The sequence below is a fragment of the Apteryx mantelli genome, chromosome 22 (genome assembly GCF_036417845.1).
Source record: "Apteryx mantelli isolate bAptMan1 chromosome 22, bAptMan1.hap1, whole genome shotgun sequence".
NCBI lineage: Eukaryota > Metazoa > Chordata > Aves > Apterygiformes > Apterygidae > Apteryx > Apteryx mantelli.
The window spans coordinates 5908192-5934321 of NC_089999.1; the positions used below are offsets into that span (position 1 = coordinate 5908192).

General features: G+C 42.3%; 1 protein-coding gene across 1 annotated transcript in view; it reads right to left on the minus strand.

Moving 5' to 3' along the window:
- The window catches only part of LOC106493356 (SPNS lysolipid transporter 2, sphingosine-1-phosphate), a 145682-nt gene extending 120599 nt beyond the window's left edge, over positions 1–25083 (minus strand). Inside the window, exon 1 of the mRNA XM_067309655.1 lies at positions 24763–25083. Coding sequence (XP_067165756.1) covers positions 24763–25057 — 295 coding nt within the window. The 5' untranslated portion in view covers positions 25058–25083. The remainder of the gene's footprint in view (positions 1–24762) is intronic.
- Between the last annotated feature and the right edge of the window lie 1047 nt (positions 25084–26130).

Below are 26130 nucleotides of genomic sequence, written 5' to 3' on the forward strand. Positions count from 1 at the left end.
TTTAAACACTTTCCATGTTCAAACTTTATTTGTAGATTGTGGGTAGGTGATAAGGCTGCTGAGCCTCCGCCATCGCATACATAAAGGGCCTTTGATCAAAGGTCTGATTTCATAGTAACTGTGTCTGCGATATGACAAAGCCTCTGTTTTAAGGCAGAACAGGGAATCAAAAATTCACTGCTGCTCTGAAGCAAAGACTAGGATTGAAGGAAGGGAAAAATTTCCTGTGGATAAACACACCACAGCGAGCATAGTCACTAGCGAGCAGTGTTGCAATGAGATTATATTAAGAAACACTTGGGAACTTAACAACAGACTTGTGCGAATGGGAACATCTTTGCTACAGTGCTTTTTATCTAGCAAATACTAAGCACTTATCAATTAAGTCAGTGTCATTACCTGTTTTGCACATGGGGAAAGGGGCACACAGATGCAGTGATACATCTGAGATCACATATAATAGAATAACAGCCCCAAAAAAGGCTCAAGCTCCCTACCTTCTCCAAGCCTCAGTCCAGACTGCTATCCACTAGCGCACACTTCCTCCCTTGAGCAAGGTGAACCCTAGTCTTTCCTGCAGCATGCCGAGATATAACCGGCTGCTAGATGCTGCCACACTTCCTTTCCACATCATTCAGCGACAGATACAGTTCACAAAATCACAGAATGGTTGAGGTTGGAAGGGGCCTTTGGAGATCATCTGGTCCAACCCCCCTGCTCAAGCAAGGTCATCTAGAGCACGTTGCCCAGGATCGTGTCCAGACGGCTTTTGAATATCTCCAAGGATGGAGACTCCACAACCTCTCTGGGCAACCTGTTCCAGTGCTCTGTCACCCTCACAGGAAAGAAGTTTTTCTTCGTGTGCAGACAGAGCCTCCCGTGTTTCAGTTTGTGCCCGTTGCCTCTCGTCCTATCGCTAAGCACCACTGAGAAGAGTCTGGCCCCAACCTCTCTACACCCTCCCTTCAGATACTTATACACATTGATAAGATCTGCCCTGAGCTTTCTCTTCTCCAGGCTGAACAGGCCCAGCTCTCTCAGCCTCTCCTTATGTGAGAGATGCTCCAGTCCCTTAGTCATCTTTGTAACCCTTTGCTGGACTCACTCCAGTAGCTCCATGTCTCTCTTGTATTGGGGAGCCCAGAACTGGACACAGTGCTCCAAATGCAGCCTCGCCAGGGCTGAGTAGAGGGGGAAGATCACCTCCCTTGACCTGCTAGCAATGCTCTTCCTAATGTAAACCAGGATACCCTTGGCTTTCTCAGCCACAAGGGTACATTGGTGGCCCATGGTCAACTCGCTGTCCACCAGGACTCCCAGTTCCTTCTCCGCAGAGCTGCTTTCCAGCAGGTCAGCCCCCCACAGTTTTAACTCTAACTTCATTACATGAACTTCAAAGTGATACTGAATTCCATGAACTGTCCCTTGGGGCACTCAATAATGATTTTTTTCTTTTTTTAATAGATGAGTAGAGGAATCGAAAAAAAAAAATTATACGGTCTCTCCAGGACACAGAGAAACCTTTCCTTCACCTTGAGCAGAAAGTTTTCTGTTTAGAAAAAAAAAATAGGACAGTATTAAGCCCTCCACTTCTCAAGAGTCGGATTTCTTTTTTTAATTGCTGTCAGAAAGTCACCTACTCTTTAATTTATGATAACTAACAGAGCAGGGGGAGAAAAAAAGGACATAGCTTCCACTTGTTTCAGGAGACACTGAAATACAGCCAATCAGAAAGAGAGTTTGGGTTTTCCCCCCCCAACTATACATAAGCAGCAAAAGGCTCACATTTGTTAAGCCTCTGCTCATGAAATGTGCATTAATTCCTTAATGACAGATGCATCTCAGAGTCAGAACAGCTACCAAGATCAAGAGTCACCTCAACCACAGCACATAGCTCATAGAAGCCCACATCTTTTTCAAAGAATGGCTTGGTGAGGTCCCATGAGCCAGGTCTCCCGGCAAGTTCATACCAAAAAGTTGTTTCCCAGAAGCAGAACTAATGATGCCTGTTTTCCTATGGCTTTGTGTCTTCCTGAGATTGCATTCTCCAAGCTTTTTCAGAGATGGCTGGTAGATATTCAAAACCTCTTTGCCCCTGTGGATTTTTTTGAATCTAATAAACTTTAAGCTCACATTACAAGGATTTTCTCCAGCTCCAGATTTTCATGAAACTCCTAGAAGCTTTATGTCATTGAGAACTATCCTTCTTCAAATGTGGCTGAAACTGGCCAACTGACTAAAACACTAAGGGGAGAGGGGAATAAGGAACAACCTACAGAGAGACTGGCTCAAAAAGATATCCTCAGTTTAAAAGAAACTGCTTCCATTGAAATTCATTTCTTCATTTAGTGAATTTGTGGAAGTTCCTTATTTTGGTCACACCAGTCACGTTCTATTCCAAAAGTGACTTTCTGTTTTCGAAACAGCTATATGCATTATACATCTGAAGCGAGATATAGTGGCTTTTCCTTCTCTATATAAAAGCAAATCAGCAGTATTACTTCACTATATCTATAAATGTAGAGATGCATGCATCATCCTGTGTCGGTTACAGCTCTCACTTTCATTAGTCAGTGTCATCAGCCTTCTAGTAAGGTAAGACAGCACGCCGCTTAGGGAAATGAGGTACAGAAGGGGTTACAGGTGAAACCTGGATCTTGCAAAGTTTCTTGCAATGATGTTTAATAACCTGAAGCTTCATAGCAAGCCAATAATTCATTAAGTTCAGGAGAGACTATACGTAACTCTCATTCCTTCTCTAAGGATGTTTTCACTGAGGAAGTGAAAAACTGTCAAATTTTCAGAGATAATCAAGGTTGGACACAGGCACTGAACATAAGGCATTATGACAAAAATAAAGCAAGCAGTACTCATCTTTTCCTCCCTACCCACACCTTACTTTTGCACAACCTCCAAATGCTGATATATTATTAACAATAATGTCTAAACAGCTGAAGAGATGGAGACAGAAAGAGAATACTTAGCTACCAAACTTGTGCAGAACATAAAAGCAGAGCTCCCTTTGAAGAAATGGTCTGTTGGGGTCCTGTGAGCATGCTTTCTCACTGAATTGAGAAGAAAAAATAATTTAGTTCAAAATTAAAAAGCAATCGAGACTGCAGTCTGAACAGTTTTTTGTTCTTCTGAACAGTTCCATGCTCTTTGGCCCTGCACTTCAATCACTGGTATTAAAGGTACTTCTTTTAGGACACATGTCAATCCTTTTGCTCATTTATTCTTGATTTAGATGTTGAGCATAAGATAAAGCATCTCTGTTTCATGTCCATTAGAACACTGCATAATATAGAAGAGATGAAATGAAAAAGCAGCTCCTGCCTTTGAGGCAAAGGAACAAATACGTCTTGCTTGTTGAATGTCCTCTGATTATTGAGGGTAATTCAGAAAAGTATTGCGAAGTGCCTGTGTGGTCAGCAAATTCAGAGTGCATGAAGGTTCAAGAAGTAATGCAAATTCTGAGCACAAAAATCGATGCTCTGAGATAAAGTGATTCTCAGACAAAAGAAGCTCCTTGGAAAGCATTCTGCTATGGGGGTATACATACTGCAAGGTGAAGAGCAGAGCTGAGGTCTAGTGTAAGTGTGCCATGCCCCAAAGCCTTTATTCCTTTTAGTCATGACACTGGCTGGATTAATGCTGGACTCCAAGTACCCACATGGCGCTTAAGATACTTGCTGGGAAGCTGGGCTGTAGAGCACCTGCCGATGGCTGCGCCTATGCCAATCCCTCAACATTGAGCCAACAAGTTTCATCTGGATGGAAGTGCAGAACACGTCACAGCATAGACAGTCCACCACTGAACATGCGTTGGCATGCAGGGATGGTAGGTAAATCTGGACGCACAAGGACCCAACAAGATAGACATTCCAGCTACCACAACATAAAGAACAACCTTAATTTCAAGCAGGCAAATGCCAAGCTAGTGAGAGTGCTTTCAAGTCAGTCCAAATGTCACCCAAATACCAACAGATAGCTCTGTGCAGGTCCAAACAGGCACACCAGGTGTTCCCAGGAGATACACACTTTACCAAGGTATCTGCAGTATTCCTCACCAACTTCCACACCGGAATGGTTTTCAGATGGGGTCCCAGAAATCATTCACTCTGTAAGCTATTCCTCGCAAAAGTATTGTGGATGTTAGAAATGAAAACAGGAGAAAGTTAATCTCTTCATTAATGTAGAAAGATGTGATTCAAGATGCACAGAAAGCTTGCATAAATAAATGGCACTGTTCTAATTCCAATCTGCAATTATACTTTCAGCCAGAGGTTTTCAAAGCTGCACTGAGAATATGACATTCAGTTGCCTAATTTATTGTTATTTTAACCAGGTATTGTATGCCTAATTGTACACCTTGGCAGACTACATCTCAGCTTAAGTGTTTTGCTACAGGTAATTTTCACTTTTTTTTTTTTTTTTTTTAAACACAGTTTTCATGGCAGCAGCAACAAGTGGAAGGGAATCGAGCAAAAAAAATCCCATCTATGCTGTCCATTTTCTTCCTCTGTTTTTGGCAGATCTAAAGAGATTTATGCACAGCAGCAAAGCTGTGAACTCACTGTGCTCTGCCTGGCTTGGCACTAACCATACACTTTCATCTTCCTGAGGTGAGAGTGGACATGAGGAAGGCCCAAATATGAGTTGTTTGGGAAGGTTTGGGAAGGCAAACAAACCAGTGGTCGGTCTTTATCAGCCATGCTTTTCTTGGAATATGAAAAACTGCTCTAGATGCTTCTTCTGCTCCCTGTGTTAGCCACCTGCTCATTACAATGATGGTAATTAATAATGAACAAAAAGTCATACCTAGATCACCTTGAAACTCTTGCTCATAGTTCATCAGCCTATTGCTGTCACCATTACCTGAATTTTATAACCCTCAAAAACGTACAGAAAACTAGAAGTTCTTGAGGGCCAAATCACCTGTACTAATGCATACATACATCAGGAACGTGAATCTGCCTAGGAAATATGTATTATCACCCAGCTTGAAACACTCCAAGAATGCTTAGAAGGCACCTGGTGATTCTCAGGGAGACTGATGCAATTCTGAAGAACTGTCACAGAGCTAGTTGTTCTTCAAAAGTTGGATGGAGAACAAAAAAGGTTGGAGAAGTACCTATTATGTATCTGTTGCTTTTTAATACCTCTTTATCACAATGCTGCAATGTCATATGAAATCTAAGACATGTAGCAAATACATACAAAATTAGCCTCCTTTTAATATCGGATATCACTGCTAGTAGCCAGAAGGATCATCCTTGCCCATTTATTTACTATGGAAACTGAAATGGGAAAAGATTTACCATCTGTCCTTTTCTCAAGGCACTATTTTAGCCAAGAGAGATTTCTAATTGAAATTATTCTCAAATTCTAAAATGCTGAACTTCCTAAGACTGTAAGATGCTAAGTATTCAGAATAAGTTGTTCCCCAGATCACTAACTTTTTTTTCCCTGCAGCTGCTAAAATACCCGGACCACTCCTCCCTCAATTAAGAAACCTGACTTTCATGCCAACTCAAATTTCCATGCATTGGATTCAGTTTTGCTTTCTTCTCCTGCTTATATTGCTCACACTCTGCAATGACACTTTTACTCCGGGGAATTGAAATTGCTCTACTCTATGCACACTAAAACTGAAACCAAATACTGTGGTTCTTCCTTCTCTGTTCAGAAACAAGAATCAGCAGTTTAACTTTTATGTGACCACAATTTAAAAATATACACATAACACTATCCAGTCTTGAACTGACAACTTCAAATTTCTTTTTTTAATTAGCTGTATTCCTATCAACTGTCTGCTACAAGTAAGGCAAAGTATAATTTTGGAGAATAACATTGGCAAGGCATCCTAGACCAAGAGGAATCTCTTACAAATACTTTTAAATAATCTGGAATTTCAGAGAAAACCATTAATTCATCTCCTTGTAGGTGGGGGGCACATAAAACTGCTGTTTCCTGTCTTCCGATGCTCTAAGGGCCCTGAGGATGACTGTAGATATTTGGAGGTAACAGAAGATGGCCAGCAGGTGTTAGAAAGGACAAAGACATTTGCCAAATGCAACCATACTCCATTTTTCTCCAGCCTTCTCCCTTTTTGCATAACTCCCTAGTTTTATAGTATCATTATTAATGCCACTTTACTGGGGTGGAGGGAAAGAGTATCCACCTCAGGCAAGGCACCCTAAGATACTGCAAAGAGAAAAGACTGCTTAAAACAACCACAGACATAAGGATCCTGCTGTGTGCTGCAGGCATTCAGCTATTCAGCTAAATTGTACAATAGAGAAGTGGAGAAAAACTGCAGAAATTGCTTTGAAAACAAAAACAAAAGTGTTTTCCTAGAGCCATCATCAGGTTTGCTTGTCAGCTCAGAAGCCTTATTTTGTGCTCCATTCAAATGCAAAGAAAACGTTTGAAGAAAATTGCTGGTTGTGATATTTACACCCTTTCACATGCAGCTGGAGTGAGATTTCTGCTTTGGTGGAGCAACAGTATCAAGAAAATAGTCCAAAACTAATGACAGTCATACTGCAAGAACTTTTTAAACATTTTTGCAAGAGCTTTCTCAATTTCCTATTACAGATGCTCTAATGGACCTTAATGTTATGCTTATATGACATTAAGTATTTATTTTTACAGCAGGTTTTAGGGAAACAGGCCAGTTGAGGGTCAAGCTTATGATCTCGGAAAACAGACTGAATGAGGAGGTTAATGAAAGTAGATAAAGCCACGAGAAACCTTCTGCCTACTTCAGCAAGGAAAGCGGAAGCTCCACAGAAGGCCACTGTAAGCTCTTTTGGGGGATGCCAGCAGACATTTGTCTTGTTTTAGCTTCCCCTCTGACAACACCATATAATCTACCTCATGCTGTGGCATTTTAAAGAAACACTTACAGAACCAGTCTTAACTTTTGAAGAAATAGGGTTTAAGAACTGCCATCTCCTGTGAGTTTATTCACCCTTGTGATATTTGGCACTCTCCTTTAAAACAGCAACTGTTACTGCAGTTACTGAATTCTGTGAACCTATACTCTTTAAAACCTTATGCTTATGAAGAAAACCCTGAAGAGAGAAACAACAGGCTCTGAGCCCAGCATACACCTAAATCACATCCAGACGTACTTATCTCTAGATTCCTTGGCAAACAGAAAGGGCTGCTCATTACGGTGCTGCAGTTGTGGCAATTATCTGTAGAGTGCAAGTTTCTAATAGGTCCCATCAGAAACCCTATTTTTTACAAACAGAACAATGACAGTTCCTAATGCAAAGAGCTTGCACAGACGTAAGACAACAAGGTCCCAGGCTGACAGAGAGACAAACGAAGAGAGAATTCAAGAAAACAAGGCATCACTTCTGTTATTCTGACAGGTACTCTGATCAACACATAGTCGCTTTTTCACTTAACTGATGTTAAGCAAGCCCAGTAAAACCTTTAGCCTGTTCCTTTACTACCAAAATACTACTGTGGTTATCGGGCCTGTTAAAGGATAATTATTTGCCTGTTTACGTTGGTTTACCTTTCTTATTTGATCAGCCAGGTGTCCCACTCCAGCTGCTTGCTCCCACCTGCCCACCCCGGCCCTTTCCCACTTGCTCCGGCTCCCTCAGCCAGCTGCCAAAGCAGTCACTTGCGTGGCCATGGCCGGAGAGGAGCAAAAGCATCTGGAAGGGAAAGAGGAAGAAAATAACAAGTGTATTTTTGTTTTACTTTCCCCTCCCTGAAGAAAACAATAACTAGTTTTCCTTAGAAGAAAAAATTAACAATGCTACTGCCTACAAATATTCAAGCCGACCTTCAGAAATGACGAAGCATGTAATTTCAGTAGAGGCAGCTCCAAACACTAGTCTCCATTGGTCCAGCTAGTTACAGACTCATCCCTGAGCCTCCCAAAGTGCTTCGGGTTGCATCAATTTCCTCTCCAAGTCCTTCCTACCAACTGATATGCTCTGAATTACATCATTAATTTCTGTCAAAGTACATGCATTTAAATGTCATCCATCATATTTTTACTTAAAAGCCCTTCTCCCCCTTTTCTTCTCTCTCTCTCTTTTCAAGCACCATTCAGGGAAAGCTTCATGTTTTAAATACACACTGACATCAGCTGCCAACAAGAGGTGCAAGAGGAAATTAGTGATGCAACTCATTCACAAATTAACTGCACATTCATTTGCAGGAGCACAGTGCTTCACCACATGGGAAGCTGCTTGCTGAACAGGAGGCAGCGAGGGGAGCATCCGTGTTTTTGTGGCAGTTTGAAAATAACGGGAGCAGGTAGATGACGATGTCTTTGTGTCTCCGAGAAGCCATTTCACAGTGCACCTCTTCTCGTTGCTGTTCCCAGTTTCCCAGCACAAAGCAGAGATCATCATCACCACCATCATTATATTAATAATATTTAGCTAACTTACAGGATCACGGTGCGAATTGATTATATGTGAGGAGTTCTTATATGTTAGACACAGCCTTACTATAGTAACTGGGAAAGCTGACTCAGAGAGGCTGGGCCCCTTTACCTAGGAGCCTGCAAGTCAGCAGAACAGCCACTCTGGGACACAGGCAGCTCACGTTTTTCATGTGTTAATGCTCCCCTGACATGACTAAGCCTCCTCCCCATCCTTTCTCTCTTTGCAGGCCTCCTCCCAGCACCATTTACATGGATACAGCAGAGCTACAGAGCACACTGACTACTGCAACAGGATCCACTGTCATGAAGCTTAGGACTCGGCTATAATGTAGAGAGAATACCTCATGGCAGTGCCTGAAACCTCTCTTGAGCTCTCTATTCCTTCTTCTACTTATCCTTTTTCTCACAAGAGGGGGAAAAAAAAAAAAAAAAAAGGTTAATCTTGATCTCAGTTGCACTGTGCAACTCCTCTACATTCACACTAAATGAACAGACCTCAGCCTGGCTATTTCCCTTACAAACTCTTCCCATTACTCAGTTTTGATGGAGATATGAATATCATTTACTCTCTAAAACTTTTTCAACCCTAAATAAACATTTCTCCTTCATAATCAAAAGTCTTTTATATCAACCCACTACTACTATTTCATAGCACATTTGAAAAATAAATGGTTGCAGCCTATCAAATAAAGCATTTTCCTTAAATTTTCCCTCTTTTATAAAATTACAGGATATGCTTTTGCCTTCTTGCTATACCAGCGACTGCACAGAAATGCACTGCAGCATTGCCACTGCCCCACATGTGCCCTCTGCAAACCGCTTGGGCCCAGCTTTCTCCTGCTCCACATTAACCATGAAGAATCCCACTAGTTTGTTCTGAAACAGTGATCAGCCCCTATCAGTTGAGGGCTGCCAATAGCAGAGAGATCCCTAGTATAAATAAGGAAAGACCAGTGAAAGACTTAGCGCAAAAAAGCAAGGCACAGATGATCCATGTCCTCCTGACAGTCATTTTTGTTACGCATTTGCACAGAACACAGCCCAATAGTCCTTAGCTATAATCCCAACTGTGAATGGAAGTAATATACAATCAGTGTACAGCGTAAAAATCCTTCCCCAGGCATTTCAGATTTGTTAAAACACATCCATAACTATTTGAAAAAGTATCAAAAATCCTTTTCAGAATTGGGCAGAAATCTCAAAATATCTGGAATTTAAAGCATCTTTGTATGTGGTGTTTTTAGCATAAAGTTCCATTAACTGGCGTGAAATTTACTTATAGCAAACATCTCAGTTTTTCCTGCAGCAGTTCTTGATCTTATACTTTGAAACGTCCCAAAATAGAGCAGCCCGATTCTCTGGCACACACTTGTATTGGAAGCTTACACTGCTATCCAAGAACACAAACTTCTCTTGACAGCCAACATCCTCAGCGCCTTCTGCGCACATGCAGCGTGCACCTTCCACACCCAGCACCCTGGCCATCACCACCTCCTCAGAGCTTCTCAGCCCTCTCAGAGAGGCAAGAGTCTCCATCTAGATTAAACATAAAAAGACCATGCTGAGGAGTTTAAAACACTCCAAATTCCAGCTCAGAAAGAGGGAGTTGCCAGTGGCCAATATTACTAAGGGCAAAATTACAGCATGTGGGAATTACAGATCTGCAGACAAACCAGCAATCTGTGAGGAATTCAAGTCACCAGGAGCAACAAATTAGGACCACAATGCTAACAAAATTAGACACAGTCTCCTTTTAACCTCATCTCTATTTTTAAGGTTTTTTTTTCTTTTCTTTTCTTTTTTTTTTTTTAGGTTTTCTATTTGTTTGTTGTGTTGCTAAAGTTTCTGTGAAATCGGGCTGAGAGCAACTGTTTAGGAACAAAGTTTCCCCATAATTTACTCTCATTACCCTAGGCTGTGTGAAATTATGCCCATGTGTGTGCAAGGAGGCTTCTCTCAGCAACTTTAACGAGCGCCAGAATCGCACAGCAGAGAGAAAACTCAGTAGCAACATGAAAATCTCCGTAATCTTTGCAAATGTGCCACTTGAGAGAAGGATGTCAGCTGGGGAATTTTCTGAAATTTTCCTTGCATGCTTGGGTCTTCTCTCAGACGAGGACATTGCTAAAGCCAAAAAGCAACTCTTTCCTAGTGTGACTCTTACTCCTCCAAATCTCAATAGAATGAGCTGTGGAAAAACAAAAAAAAGCCAGGCCCCCCCCAACCCCCCCCCCCAATCATAACAGTATATTTAAAACCCTGCCTGTTCATTTTGATAATTACTCTAACAGTGCCATCTGAGCACTGCCGCTCAGCTCTTTTCTCCAAAGGAGAAACCAAAAGCTGAAGGAGAAAGAGGAAACTGCTCATCTGCTGAATACAATGTTCGGAAATGCGAAGTGAACATTCCTCACCGAAGTGAGATGAATGTTCCCACCCAAGCACAAAGAAAGGGTTCATACTTCATATATTTTCCATTGTTTGTGCTTGTTTGTACATAAGTAACTTCGTTTAGCAATCACTAATAAGGGATGTTGAGCAGCTAAAGTGACTAATGTTTTTAACAGCACAGTAACAGAAGCAACAAGGCACGCTGCACCCTGCGTGGTTCTAACAACATACTCCAATTCTGATGCCGCTAGCCCCCCTTTTATGGGCAGAGTTACCTCTGTAACACCCCCCAGTGAGATGTGCAACACCCACCACCCAAACGAAAGCATCACATGCAAGTTATCCACAACAAGGGGGCTGCAGCAGTGAACCCCAAAGGAAAGCAAGTGTCACAGTGTGCTCCGCGGTCTAAGCAGGCCTGTTAGAAAGCTCCACTGCACAGTGCTGTGTCAAAGATTTTCAATAATAAAGAGAGAACGGATACAAAGTCTGCAGGGAACATTAGGAATCTGGATGGAAACAAACAAATGCTTTGACATGAAGGACATTTAAATGAGATGGCTTCGTAACACAAGGAAATATCCTGTAGGCACTGATGGAGGCAACAGTTTCAAATTTCCGTGTTGAAAAAACGTTTCTTGGTTTGAATCCACGGGGCTCATCAGCGCCAACATGACGGGAGGACTTGTGCAGAGCAGGCAGACCTGGCAAGTCTCGCAGCCCAGTGGCCGTTTCACACTCGCGTGCTGCTGCACCTCGCTGCTGCTCCCCGAGCGCAACTGCTCGGGCAGGTGTGCCTGGCACACAGGGCCCTGCGCGGGGAACGGCAGCAGCCCTGCGCTCTGCAGAAGGCACATTGCCCGAGAGGTCTGAACAAACACATCAAGAGAGGCTTTTACCAACCTATGCTAGATTTCAAATAGAAATCCGCAGTGCTCCACAAGTGACGGCTACTGTCTCAAATGACCCAGCATCCTTGCACAGCTGTCGCTTGATACTGACTGCTGGTGACTGGGGTTGCTGCCTTTCTGTATATATTTAACAGAAACCTCATAACGCTGCCCTTTCTAGCTTTCATTACATCCACTGGAAAATGAGAGCCTGTAAAAATATAACGCAGACTGTTTATGGACAAAGACAAGACTAGCAAGGAGATAAGTGTTCTTAGAACTATTAATTGAAATAGAAGGAACAGGGAACACTTATTAGTGCAGACTGCTGGCACACAAGGTCAGATCAGTAGCCAGCAATGGCAGGTGCAAATGATGAAATCTGTGTGCAAATTCTGGAGGGACAGCTTTCTAACAGAGGAGCTCTTCTCCGCTGGGGCTTGTGCCACTGCTTAATTTGATTACGCACACGGGAGAGTCTGGGAGAGGGAGAGAAGGGAAGAAAGAGTACAGACCCTCTAAGCAACCATGCTCAACTTAAAGGGGCGCATGCAGCTGCATTCGCGGCAGCAGGGCTTCTGAACAGTGGTCCACAGCAAAATTACAGGGGTATCAGCCAGCTGACATGGCACAATCATTTGATAGGCAAAAAATTACTTGCTTTCCTCTCAGCAAACCACACGCTGCATAGCAATTTTGACTGCAGTTTTGACTATCCCAGATTTAAAGAGAAACTAATCTTTTAAAAGAAATGTACCACAGAGCAAAAGAGCCTGCAATCCATGTGCAAACAGGGCAGCGCAGGCGCGCACACCCACACAAACTTGCAAGCGTTACACGCTTTCAGCCTACTACCAAGTCTGCATTTGGTGCCTCAGTTACCATAGCTGTCTCTTGGGGAACACTTAAAAGTCTGGCTCCTAAAGATGCTGCTACACTATAACATCCCCTACTTCTAGTTACACATTAACCTTTACCACTCTATGCATAAGCAGAGCTCAAATACCTGCACGACTCTGTCTGCTACAATTATTTGTAACGCCAGGCCTTAAAGAACTGCCATGAAACACTAACTGCATCTTGTCACTCGAAGTGCTCAAAGCATTGCTCTTGCTTGCCTTGAGCCCCGAATCCTTACAGAGGCAACCTGGGGTTGCTTCTTTATGAGGCAAGTCAATTCAGTCACTACTGCATCCCAGATTTAAAACAATAAAATAAGAAGTTCTGTCTAGGATCAACCCTTCCAGATTAAACCCAAGAATATCTCTAAAGAAGAAAATTGCTCTTTTCAAGATATTTAGGTATATATATATTTTTAAACGTGCCTTAAAATTGTCAAGACACTGCCTACCGGAGTCTAAATTATACTTTCAAAATTATATGCATTAATATTTAAAGTATATAATTATAAAGGAGCAGATATATTTTAAAACCACCATACTTACAAACTTATTTTTTTAAATAGAAACTTCTTGCATGACTGTAATGTCTATCTTTTAGGTCTCTTGCCTTTAAGTCTCAACACTAGCAGAGGCAACTGGAGTCAACGTGTTTGGCCATAAGCTGCAAACATAGTGATGTTCTTCTGTATGATGTCAATAGTATTGATTAAAAAAAATGAAAAAGCAAACCATATTCATGTGGAATAGGAAAAAGCTGAAAATAGTGGTAAAACTGTGCTGCTAATAGGTTTTCTTACCAGCTTCATTTAAGTCTAACTCATGATAGCCACATCACGACTGATCCTACCTGTTGTTTTCCTGGCTCTCTCTACATGGAGACGAGAGGCTGAATGTCCATGACTACCCAAAGACTGAACTCTTCCACTGCTGGGCTTGTTCTGTAGACACAAGCCTCTTACTACACATAGCAATCACATAGGAAATCTCTCACACTCAGGATTGAAACAGCTTGCAATACGATTGCAGAAGCCATCCAGTGAATTAAAACAAGCATCTTCGGGTTACTAAGTCCAGTAATTGCTAAAGGGTGCTGAATATATTTCGTATTCACAAAGAAAATGCAAAGAGAGAGTTAATAGAGCTTGACCAACTATTTAACTCAAGAAGGATAAATACTGATTGAGATTGTATTGGCTGTGCTTATGGATAGAAACCTCTACCCAGACACTCACATAACATGTATTATTATTCAAGAAGCTTTATTCTGATGTTGGCTCTACTGCTAATTTATTTTTGATACGTAAAATGGCCTTCAATGATGCAAACAATTTAAATGTACCCTTGTGAGGCAGATACAAGCTTGCAATGACGTACAGTTTTTGACATTTATAACATTATATATTTTTGAATATAGTAAGAATGCAGAAGCATTACAGATTATGGGTCATTTCCAAATGAAAAGAACAATTTTCACAAAAGCAATGAAACACCAGGCAAAAGTGATTTACCTCTCTTTTCTTCAGCTACTGTTAGAACCGCTCTCAAGCCACAGTCCAAAAAGTTTTTGTTTTGTTTTGGTAGCTTTGTAATGACTTAAAATACACCAACCACACCATGAATAGCTGCCAAAAATGGGCCTTAATTTCACATGTCTCTTAGCACACACTTACCTTTGAGCATAAAGGTAACTTTATCCATACTTGGGAAAGTGTTTTGGCATCTGAGTACTGTACTGAAGCACAGTATGAGAGAGTAAGAATCCCTGGAAAGGCATGCAATGACTCAACAAGTGTGTTTTCAATAGAAATAAGCTCCAAGAAGCACAGCTGCTAGCCCTGGACTGCATCTGTAACTTCTGAGACATACAGATTTTTCTGATCAAGAATGATGTCCCATTTCTCCAGCGGCCCCAATCCCAGTGACTTAAAATTTATTTCAGTAAGAAACGAAAGGTCTACCCAATTCCATGAGAGGTCACATCTAAGACAGTGTTCTAGCTTCCAAAACTGGTCACATATCTAAGCCTACAAAACAGCTGCAGGTGATATACACTTATACCTAGGTGGAATTTGCCAACAAGTAAAATGTGTGATTATGGTTACCTAAAAAATATAGGTTTTGTGAAGGAAATGGCAAATGACCCTAAACTGTAGCGGTGCTACCAAGACACTGCTGTAATGAAAAATAGGTAAGAGAAATAAACTCATTTATTTTATTGCTTTTTCATTACTTCTGTACAGTTCAGAGCACTCCATGGAGCTGGCAAGCACACAGCACTCTAAGTGCTAGGAAACTGTTACAAAGTGCTCATAAGCACCCAGCATCTGCATAAATATAAAAAGTAGATTAAATGAACACAGACATAGATGAATTTAAGTTGGTCATTCCCTTAACAGCTAAAAAAGGCTGCTGGGGAGGAAGGAGAGGAGTAAAAGGCAGAAGATAGTCACTGTATGGAGTACTTGCAGGCAAGCATACAATCTTTGGCCAGAATTACCATCCAGCACACTCACATTTTGACTAGTGACTCAAGATTTTCTTTACTAGGGACTGTGTAATTGTTTATGCAATCTGTATGCAAACAGAGATGAAAGAAACACCAGGATTCATCTCATCTGAGGGGGGAATTTTCCTTTGCATTAATACTGCTTGGAAAGAGAACACACACATGCATACACACACACTTTTTAGCGTCCCAAGCGCCACTGCTTAATATTGAGCATCAGAAGCTCTGGAATCTCAGTATGTTGTTATTATAGTCAAAACAAACAGCTAGAAACCCACACCTCATTATTTTCTGTATCTTATTATAGCAAAAACATCATGGAAAGATCAGTGTTTGCACTTCCAAGCATTCTTCCTTGGATGTCCTATTGGTATTTCTGCTACTGGGACAAAAGCACCTCCGGGCTACAAAATCCTTAAAAATTGCAAAGAGATGTCATCTCTCATCCCCTGATAGTATCACAGTACATTGCTTCTGTCCCCCTTTTCTCTTCCCCATCAGGAAGGGACTAATACTTCCAAGACTGAGCGGATCAGGAACTCTCAGTTCTAATCAGAGCATTGTAGCTGTCACCAGCGGCCCTTGGGGGCATTTGTTCCTGAATATATAAAGATTGTTATCCTTAAAGTTAGTCAGCATTTCTGGCTGCTAGGAGAAATAGCAAGACTACTATAAATGTTTTAAGATTAGTATAGCTGCAGCTGTATTTGAGCTCTAATAGCTTAGCATACAAGCACACACACTGAAAACTCTTTAGGAGCCACATTAGTGTATTAGGAAAAAAAATGAAGTAATCATTTTTCCTTAAACTTATTGCATAGTTCATTTCCTAACTTACACAGCTAATGTTTATTAATAGTGTTGCAATTCTATACTAATTACTGTTTAGTGCTGACAATATGCTTGGAACTGCACAAAACTGATCCCTGATCCAAACTGCTTAAACAGTCCCAATTCAGTGTTCCATAACCAACATTTCATACAAAAACCTCCTCAATTATTAAAGCCTGGATAACAGTACATCTTGGTCAGCCCATGTCACATCAAGTTATTTAACTTGTGCTGTTGAGGACAGCCAAGCTGCAGCGCATCTAGCCGGAATAGAGTTTACAAGCATAAGCCTGTTGGAGAAAACAGCCCAACAACACTACTAGCAATGTAAAAAGGAGAATCCAATATCTTTTGGGTGATCTCAGCATCAATATGCAGGAAATCAATATCTCGTTAGTCTCACATCTTCAAATTAAATGTCCCACTGACGAGGTACACAATAAGAGCACACAGCTGTTTGCAGACTTCCAGACCTGCACATCTGGTAGCACAACTTTGCTAAAGCAGCTATATACACCAGCATATATACAAAACATGCAAGGTCATCACTACAACACAGGCACAAATCATGAAATAAATAGGTGGCTGACAGAAGGAAATGAAAATTGCAGATCAACAATGGGGCAAGACCCTTTCTTCACATCTGCATTGCTTTACTTTCCCAAAGGATCATCTCTCTGAAATGAGAGTAGGCAGGGAAAGCAGATCACCAAATCATAGGGCAGCCATCTGAATCAAACCTAACTTTCAGATGGGTTTAATTTAAGCCCTGCAGGCTTCAAGCAAACAGGAGTCCTGTTGGGTCTGTCATTTCACCCACTCCTGTTTTTCCCATGTTGCCAAGAACACAGGGCTCATGTTCTAAGGTAATAACAATGTGTCTAAAAGGAATAAAAGAAAATGGCAAACTATGAAACAGAAATAATTAACTGTGTTCTATTATTTACATAATTATTGGTAGAAGCCTGAACAAGGAGTAAAATGGATTACAGCACTTTTGGTTCAATGAAGTCTTAAAATAAGAAAATCTTCATCACATGCCAAGGTTAAAAGGATTTTCATTCCACCATGTGCTTTTCTCATTCCAGCTAAGCTCCAAGCTGCTACTGCAGCTATTCCCTGTCTAACCCTGATCTTTTCCCTCTGCTCTTCTGTTCAGCCACTGCAGTTGCTGGCCACCAGCAGAAGCATAGGAAAAGTATTCACAAAAAACAGTAGGAGACAATATTGTTCACCAACAACATAAGCTTGGTACATTCATACCGCTGAAGGCTGAATTGAGGTCTGGCAAGGCATAAAGCTGAACATGACCGAGTTTTTCTTCTGTATTTCTCTCCCTTCTCTTCATTTAAAATTGTTCTACGATTACAGTTTTGGTAGAAGATTAACAATTCTGGAGAGGGATGACTGATACTTATTCCCTCAAAAACATACAAAGCACGAAATGGGTGAAAGCAGCAATGCTGCCCTCACAGCATGCTTCACTGATGCCTAAAAGGATCAGCCTGACAGAAGAACTCAGGGGTTTTGTCTGTCATTTCATATTTTGAGAGATAACACGATGGTTCCCAGCCATAGGTTATGCAGAGGCTTTCGTGAAGCACACAGCATCATGAGAAGCATCATGAAAAAGACCACCACAGAGTCCCGAATAAGTCTAAGAGCCCTCCAAAGGAAACTTTCAGCCACTCCTGACTGGGAATAGGACCAAAGTTATGACCTAAAAGGTGAAGGATTCTACATCCCATTAGTCATCCAGCATCCCTTACATTCTCACTTTCCTGGTTATTTATACCACGGCAAGAAGCATGGAAATTAGTGTTCCCTTCCTTTCACTTCCTCTCCCTGCAACTCTAGAGAAGTAGCTGGGTTACACAAGGCAGAAACACCCACAAAACAATGAAAACAGATGTGTCAAAAAAAAGAGTGTAAGAAATGCCTATTGTGTGTGCCAATTTGAAGTAAAGTAGTCATTCTATGAATAGCGTGGTGAACTATTTTAATAGTGCAAAGCCCAAAGGGAGGTTCTAATAGTTAGAACTCAGAACTAAGGTTGGGGGGTATTTGTCCTGGTGATTTTTGTTTCTTGGCTTTTTGTTTGATTTTTTTTTTTGATTCTGCCTTTACTTATCTCAGATCTGCTGTTTGACTTTCAGACCAATAATTTCAGATCAGTTCTCCAAGAACGCAATTTTCAAGAGAGCCAAGCAAGTTCAGTATCCAAATTTCTCTGGAAATCAGCAGGAGTTGGACGCCTCATTTATACCTCTTTGGGCTCTCAGCCCAAGCACATTCCGCTTAACTCTCATTAACTTTCACAGTACCTTAAGCATTTCACAGGTCCTTCGCAGACCTGATTTTGAGCATAGGTTATTTTTTCTATAACAATCATCACCCTACATCCACTGTGCCAAATTGTAGAAAATTCTTAGACAGAAGTGTCATCCTCCATTGCCCATTTCTGACAGACAACTTCATACGTTCTCCCGTGATGCTCCTCACACTTGGTAGATCCTCTCTGTGAACACGTGGTGAAAGATACCACTGTCCTCCTTGAAATCCGTCATCCAGTCTTTGGCTGTGCTGCCTACCAAATAGGTCGTATAAGCTAATTTGCTGGAGCTAGGGTCTGTCACACTAATCAATACTGGATCTTGTCTTCTCAGACTCTCCCATCTGTCACCCTACAGCTGTCTGATCTCTCTCAATACACCTAGATTATAAGGACCCTGGGTGCACCACCTCCTTCACTAGAAGCTGCACTATGATGTCCTGGTCTGTAAGACTAATAAAGCAATGATGCTGCAAACAAGCAGCTCAGTGAAAAATCTGATCTCTGAATTTCCTAATTGCTGCCTGTAAAATAACATTATGATTTTCCACTGAATGTCCAGAATCTGCAACCTGAACCTTTATTAACAGTTATGAAGTACCTCGAGGTCTTTGTATGAGGCAGGCAACCAAATGGCAACGTACATAGTCCTGCCATAGTTATCCAAGCAACTATTTTCAGAAAAGAAAAAAATAAAATAAAATTCAAGCTGAGGAATAACCAGCAATCTGTTCCAAAGAATCTCCTACATGTACATATGCATCTCATTAGACGTCTATAAGTAAACAATATTTTCCAAGAAATTTTTAAGATCTCACTTATATGTTGAGAACAGATTTATCATTCAGCAAATACAGGCAGTGCGCGCTTCTAATATGATACCCCTAAACAGGGCAAACTGACTGTAGAACTAATACCTAGTGTGCAGTTTAGTTGCTTCTGGGTTATAGTCTGCCAGAAGCAATAAGGAATACATGCATAATATTAAGGGACAACTAAAAACAAGTCTACTGGTGGAATTTAACCCCGTCACAGCTTGGCATGCTGTTTAAAAAAAAATCTTGAAGGAACGATCATAAAATTCTTACACTTTTGAGCATAGAAGCTTTAGTACATGGCTTCTGGTATTGACAGTCTCAGAGATCAAGGGACTAATCACATTATCACACTATTCTTAAGAACACACTCAATATTTATGAGTCTTAACTCTATATAATGAAGGCCACATTCACAGACTATGATGACTTGGATGCTTTGGGGATAAAATTAATCAACATGCATGAAAGAGGATCTCGGAGTCAAACAGGAAAATCTGCATGTAATAACAAAGATAGTAACTATCTGGCAAACTATGTCACAAGGAAGAAAAATACTATGATTAAACATAAGACGACTTCACTTGAAATGTAAAATTCTCTGGATCAAATCCTACCAATTCTCATAAGAGCTAGCAAACAGGAAGTAGCTGACTATGCAATAATGGCCATCACACAGGGGAAGAACCATCAGTGGAGAACTAGATGATGCTATATGGTCCTTGTAATCGTGCGGCAGAGTGCTTTCTATTGCACATTTGTGAAATACGTGAGTTTGTCCTTCTAGCTTTTGGTCACAGTGCAGTGCTTCTCAAATTTCGAGCCAGTAACACCTATTTCTCAAGGAAACCATTGTTGTCCATTTGCAAATCCTCACTGCAATAACAATGTGCCTTGCACGAGCTAGCAATACTGCTGGCTAGAGTAAGATCTGTCAATATTTTCTTCTAATGTTTTCCAAAATTGCACTCCTTCCACAGATGAGTCCTAGGTAATAGTAAGATTGAGATTAGCTCAACAAGAGGTGAAAAATGAAGAGCTTGCCCTGCCGCTTAATGGTTTCCTCCCTCAAACTATAAGCACTGAGCATAGTCTCGTTACAATTGGGATAAGGGGGTCTCTTTATAGCATTGCATGTTTTAGCTCTTAGATTGCATGAAGATCATTCAGTATGAAATATGCTTATAAGGTAATATATTACTATCTCAAATGTGAACTCAGAAGTAATAAAAAGCAGTTTTGGCTTAACTCTTGAATGTCTTTACATTTAAGAATTAGCTTTGAACCTTTCCTAATCCTTCAGTTATAGCTTATGTTACATAGTTTTAAACTTGACTTTCAACTTTCAATAATCATTTGCATTTAAGTATCTTCAAAGAATGGTATTTGCAACTATGTGTTGTAATGAGAGGCTAATTAACACAAATATGGTTATTAGCAAGTTACAGACATTTACAAGACAAAAACAGCAGACCGAAAGCTATGGCTTACTTTGTGTCACAGAGATACAGAACCTCAAGGATGGACTAATACCAGGCAAGACTCTGCCACTAGCTGCATTACTATGGGCAAGTCACTGACACTCTACCACTCTGTTTCCCCTTCTGTAGTGGGTCTGTAAGACTCATTTACTTTGCTTGGTAGCTCTCCAGCTTAATTAAATCATTACCTTTAAATTAAAGGCACTACAGAAATGCCAGGAAGTAGCGTCTGAATTAGAAGGTGGAGGTGACACCCTAATGAAGCAAGACTATTTTCATCGCCAACAGCAGGCACAGTAAAAGGTCATTCATGACATAATTATGAAACCACATTCCAAGCTTCTGAAGGTAAGATGACTTTCCCCAAAACTTCATTAAGGAAGAGGATATGTCCCAGCATCACTAGATGGCTGGAATGCTGTCCTGCAGTTTCAGAAGTGATCTATTATGGTTTCATTAGTTTTCCCATTGCCTTACTCTTTCCTTTCCTAATAGCAGCAAAATATCACAGCTTTTGAAAGAATGCTTTTTCCACAGGCAACTGTTTTCAGTATGATCAAAGATCCATTAAGAAAATTGCAGAGGATCATTTTCCTTCAAGACAGTAATGCTCAGCACAGGGTTTTCAACCTTTTCTTTTGAAGAGCCACAGCAGAGGCACTCCAACCTTTTGTTTGGGATGGCTTCTCTCAAATATCATTATATTCTGACATTCCCCATACAAACTGGGAATTTCCAGCACTGGGTAAACATAAAGACGTTACTGAAAGACCCACTGTTACTGCTCGGGCTTTTTATTTTGAAACTATTGGAAAAACATTATTCTTAAACTGCAGGAAACAGGCCACTCTGCCTCCTTGGCAGAGGCCTCATTCCATCACGGATTCACAAAAGAGTTGTAACTTAGGCTCAGGTATGAAGCTGCATATGCCCTGTATATCAGAAACCGCACTGAACTTCTATCATGCAATGTCCCAAATATGGGAAGACACATCTCATCCTAAACTCGTTTCATCCCTACTGGGGAGTCATTGAAACCAAAACTAGGGAAACAGACAGCTACTTCCTCATTTGTTGCACCTGAAAAAGATTGCCCAAGAATGACACATTCTACACAATTTCCTCATATTCAGAGGTAGGAGTGTAAACACCAAGAAACATCACATTTGCTTTTTGGAATATCTTTTAGCAATAAGGAGCAAGATTTATTATAGGAGAGGTCAGCCTAGAGTTTTCCTTTTATTACATAAGATCTCCTTGCATTGACTGGATACATATTATCTAACTTCTGTGTACTTATGTTAAAAAATTATGGAAAATGCTCAGGGGATTACATTTCCAACAAAGAACTCCATGCATCTTCTTCTTTTCTACTGATTAAACGCAACTTTGCTTTAAAAACACACATTGGTGACCAGGAAGGCCAAAATGGTTGCAGTAAGTTTTAAAATAAGATCTGATAGAAAGTGTATGTGTAGAATAGTGCCCATACAACTATGTTGTCTGTTTGCTTATGTCTGTCTGTCGGCTGCCTACTAATCACTTCTGGGGCCACTGACCTGCTTCGACTAAATTTGACAGCAGGAAGAACTCCCAAAGCTCCCAACACTTTCATTTATTGGGAAAAAAAAAAAAAGTGAGATAGAGAGACTCTCATAAGACAACAAGAGAAAGGTTAATGACAAAGGTCAATTTTTATCTGACGTCAGAGAACTCACACGAGGGATCACCCTAGACACAAATCCTGAGGAACCAATTTCCATTGGTTCCCACTGCTCTTTGAACACTTGTTTCAAGTAGCAGGAGAATAGCTGAATCCAGAAATTAGATCTAGTTCTCACAACAGTTCATTGGCCTAGGTAAATCATAGCTTTAGACTCTACTTCCCCTGCCATAATGTGGCTAATGTTAAACTCCCTTATTATGTTGCTGCAACAATTCATATTTGCAAAGCACTTTGAAGGTCTGAAGAGCTGTATTCTGTAATTATTACCAGTCTTGAGACATGAACTGAATATTCAAACGCTAGCCTGATTCATACGTAAGTGCACATCACATAAGCATGCACTGAAACTCAAAATATAAAAGTAAAGATTGCTTTTAAAGAACACTTTATAAAAGTCAGTTTTGAGCCCAACAGCCACATGATTTTTATTACCACAGCTTTTTTATCAGATTGGATTTAAATTATTCCATGTTTTGGATTTGCACTTTATAAGACATTAGTTTGAAAAATAAGTACTGACTGACAGAACACAAAAATATTGTGCAAAATTTGATTCCCCCCCACCTGCCACAGAGGAAAGTCTGTTGTCTGATCTTAAACATTTGATATCAAACAGAAAGCTAACAGATAAGTTTCACAGGGCAATTACTGGCCACACCAAAACCAGAGCTTCTCCTAGGAATACCAGCAATCACAATTTGGGACTGATGATACCACACTACAGTAGGCAGGAGTCTGTATCCTCTCTTTGGTCGGGCACTTTGCAGTCTTCCCACAAAGGAAGATAATTCCTCCCTCCCTTGTCAGAGCATCCCATGCCTTCTGCTCTTGTGGGCAGAAAAATTAGATGACATGGCTCTTTGCTGAAACTGCTACAGCAAAGGGATAAACAAGATAATAAATTTTTTTTTTTAAATATATAAAAACACTGAGTGTACCTGGGGGTGGCGGGAGGGAGTAGTTTCCTGAAAAAGAAGCCTTCATTGTACTAGAGAAATACAGTTCTTTGTGGTCATTCTCTCTTCCAAAGAGATTCCTATTTGAGGGTGCAGGAGCAAACTACAATATCCTTCAGTCCTTGCATCTTCAAGCATCCTCCCGTAGCATGCTTAGCATCAAATGAATACGCAATACCTCCCAAGACGTGGCCTTTACATTTTCTTAAAGAGCAAGCCCTATCTAAAAGTAATAGTAAAAAAGCCACAGCAATTGTGGTAGCTAAATTTTCTTTCTAATCCTCCCAATGTCCCTATCTCAAACAAAACAAAACCAACCTGGCCAACTTATTCTGACAAGTGACTAGATTTATGTCCTTTGCACGCTTTTACTGCCCTACAAGCATACATTATTTTAATATAGTATAAACATATATGCTGATTTGTTTAATACTGCATTTAGTCCTAGAGGTTAAAATACCTATATGCATAGTGCAAAATTTATGCATGCACAAAGTCCATTTACAAACTCTGAAGATAGAATTATCAGTATTACCAAACACAGAATATGTATTATTTTTTAATCACATAAGACAGTTGAATATCAACAAGCCTACTTCATTCCTAATTAGCAAAAGTTCAATAATCATTTTCCTCCCTGCTGTTATTGCCTGACAAGAATAAATGAGGAGTCCCCTCTAGGGACTGTACAGTAAGCATCCTAACACACATTTGTTTCAAAACCAAGCTTCACAGTAGTGCTAATCACTGAGGCACATAGTGCCTTTCATGCAATGCAGCTGGTGAAGTGCATCTGTCAGGGAGTACATGATTTTAAAACGTTTATCTCAAGAAAATAGACACTTTGCAAAGTGCACTGCGGCTGCCGTGCTGCTGCTTCTGCATATCACCCCCCGCCAGCCAGCAAGAACTATCAGGCAGCTCTGTTGGCACCTACTTGCGAGTTCTGCAGGGAAGGGACCCTCCTTGGAAAGGACTAAAGGACAGCCTGGTTTTCCACATTAGAGGGACTCAGCAAAACAAAGCAGAGGTGAGCTGCTTCAGCGTGATTTTCCTCCAAAGACACAGAAGTGAACGCGATCCCATCTCCCCCCTTTCCCAGCGCATTGTGTTTATCTGACAGCGGCTGCACCTGTCACCCACCGCGTTTATACTGTTCCTAAGATCAATAACGCTTCTCCCATCAGTCCCCGAAACCGCACAAAGTGCCCTCCGCGTTTGTCAGCGCTACCCACATCAGTCCTTTCCAAAAAGAAAAAGAAAGAAAAGAAAAGAAGATGTACTCCACCACCAAGCCTAGAAAAACAAAGGACGCCGCTTTTTATTTGCGATAACATTCGGGCAAACTAGAGAACAATACGCGAGGGTCCGCGCGGCGGGCGCCAACCGCAGCCTGCCGCCCCGCTCCCCGGTGCCTGCCCCGCCTGAGCGGCTGCGCCCAGCGGAGGAGCCCGGCGCCCCTCACGGGCGGGGAGGCCGCGGGCAGCGGGCCGGGCCGGGTCCTCCTCACCTGCCACCGTGTACCGGTCCAGGTAGTTGAGCACGTTGCCCACGCTGAGGATGCCCGCGGCCGCCACGCGGGCCCGGCCGAGGCTCGGCGCCTTGTGGCGGGCGGCCGGGCGCTCGGGGTTCTTGGCGGCCGCCGGCGGGTTCATCCGGCCCGACAGGGTCTGCACCTCGCCCTCGGCGCCGCGGCCGCAGCAGCCCCGCTCGCCGTCCTCCTCCTCCTCCTCGTCGCCGGCTCGGAGCCGCCCGCCGCAGCCCGGGCTGCTGCCGGAGGAGCCGTCGCTTTCCAGGCACATCATGGGCGGCGGGAGGCAACCGCGGCGCGCAGGAGCCCGCGCGGAGTGGCGGCGGAGCGCGCTCAGCGCCGCATCCCCGGCCCGCCTCAGCCGCCTGCCTGCGGGACCGGCCGCCGCCGCCGCCTCTGACAGCTGCGCGGGCGGGGCGGGCCGCGGCCCAGGCTCCGCCCAGCCCTCGCGCGCCCCGCCCCGCCGGCCGCGCGCAACCGCGCGCCCCGCGCCAACGGCCGCCCCGGGGGCCGCGCGCCCCGCGCCAACGGCCGCCCAACGGCCGCCCCGAGGGCCGCGCGCCCCTCGGTTCCCGCCCCCTGCAGGGGGAAGAGCGTCTCCCCACGCTGCCTCAGGCTCCCTCAGCGGCGGCACCTGCCTCTCCTGGGCGGGGAGCAGACTTGTGTGAGCAATTTGGGATCTACAGCCTGGGGTCCGCTTACCTGCTCAAAGGTGCCCCCCGCATGAGCCTGTCAACGTGGTGGCCCTAATTAATCAGTTCCCTTTACTTTATTATTTTACAGATCAACACAGATGCTTACAAAATATGGATTGGTGGAATTGTATACTGGCTGGCAAAAATCACAGGGCTCAAAGCAGTATCAGCAATAGTAAACTCTGCATGGGCCACATACCCCTGCCTTCAGAACTGTTTTTAAGAACAAATCCATGCACCAAGAAAGCTGCTTGCATAGTTTCAGCTCCCAGAACCGTCTACAGTCACACAGGAGATTGCTGTCAGGGAAGCGACAACACTGTGCAGGAATGGCAGGGCACACTGGAAGGTGCTGCCAGCCTCACTGCTTCCTGCTCGGCCCCCGACAATTTTCCTGTTCCACAGAAGTTGCTCCAGGAACAACATGCATCTTCAAAGGAAGTAAAATTGCTCCGAGATTCCCTGTGCTGAAAACAGTTTCACCCCACTCCCTGTACATTTCCACCTTTGAGCTAAGAGCAGCCAAGAGAAATCTCATTTCAAAAGCAAAAGTCTTCAAAGAGATAAAAGTGTTCAGGTGCTCACAATGGGAGCGGCTCCAGCCTGTCGTACCTGTAGTAAAACTACAAAAGCTAACTACAAGCGAAGGAAT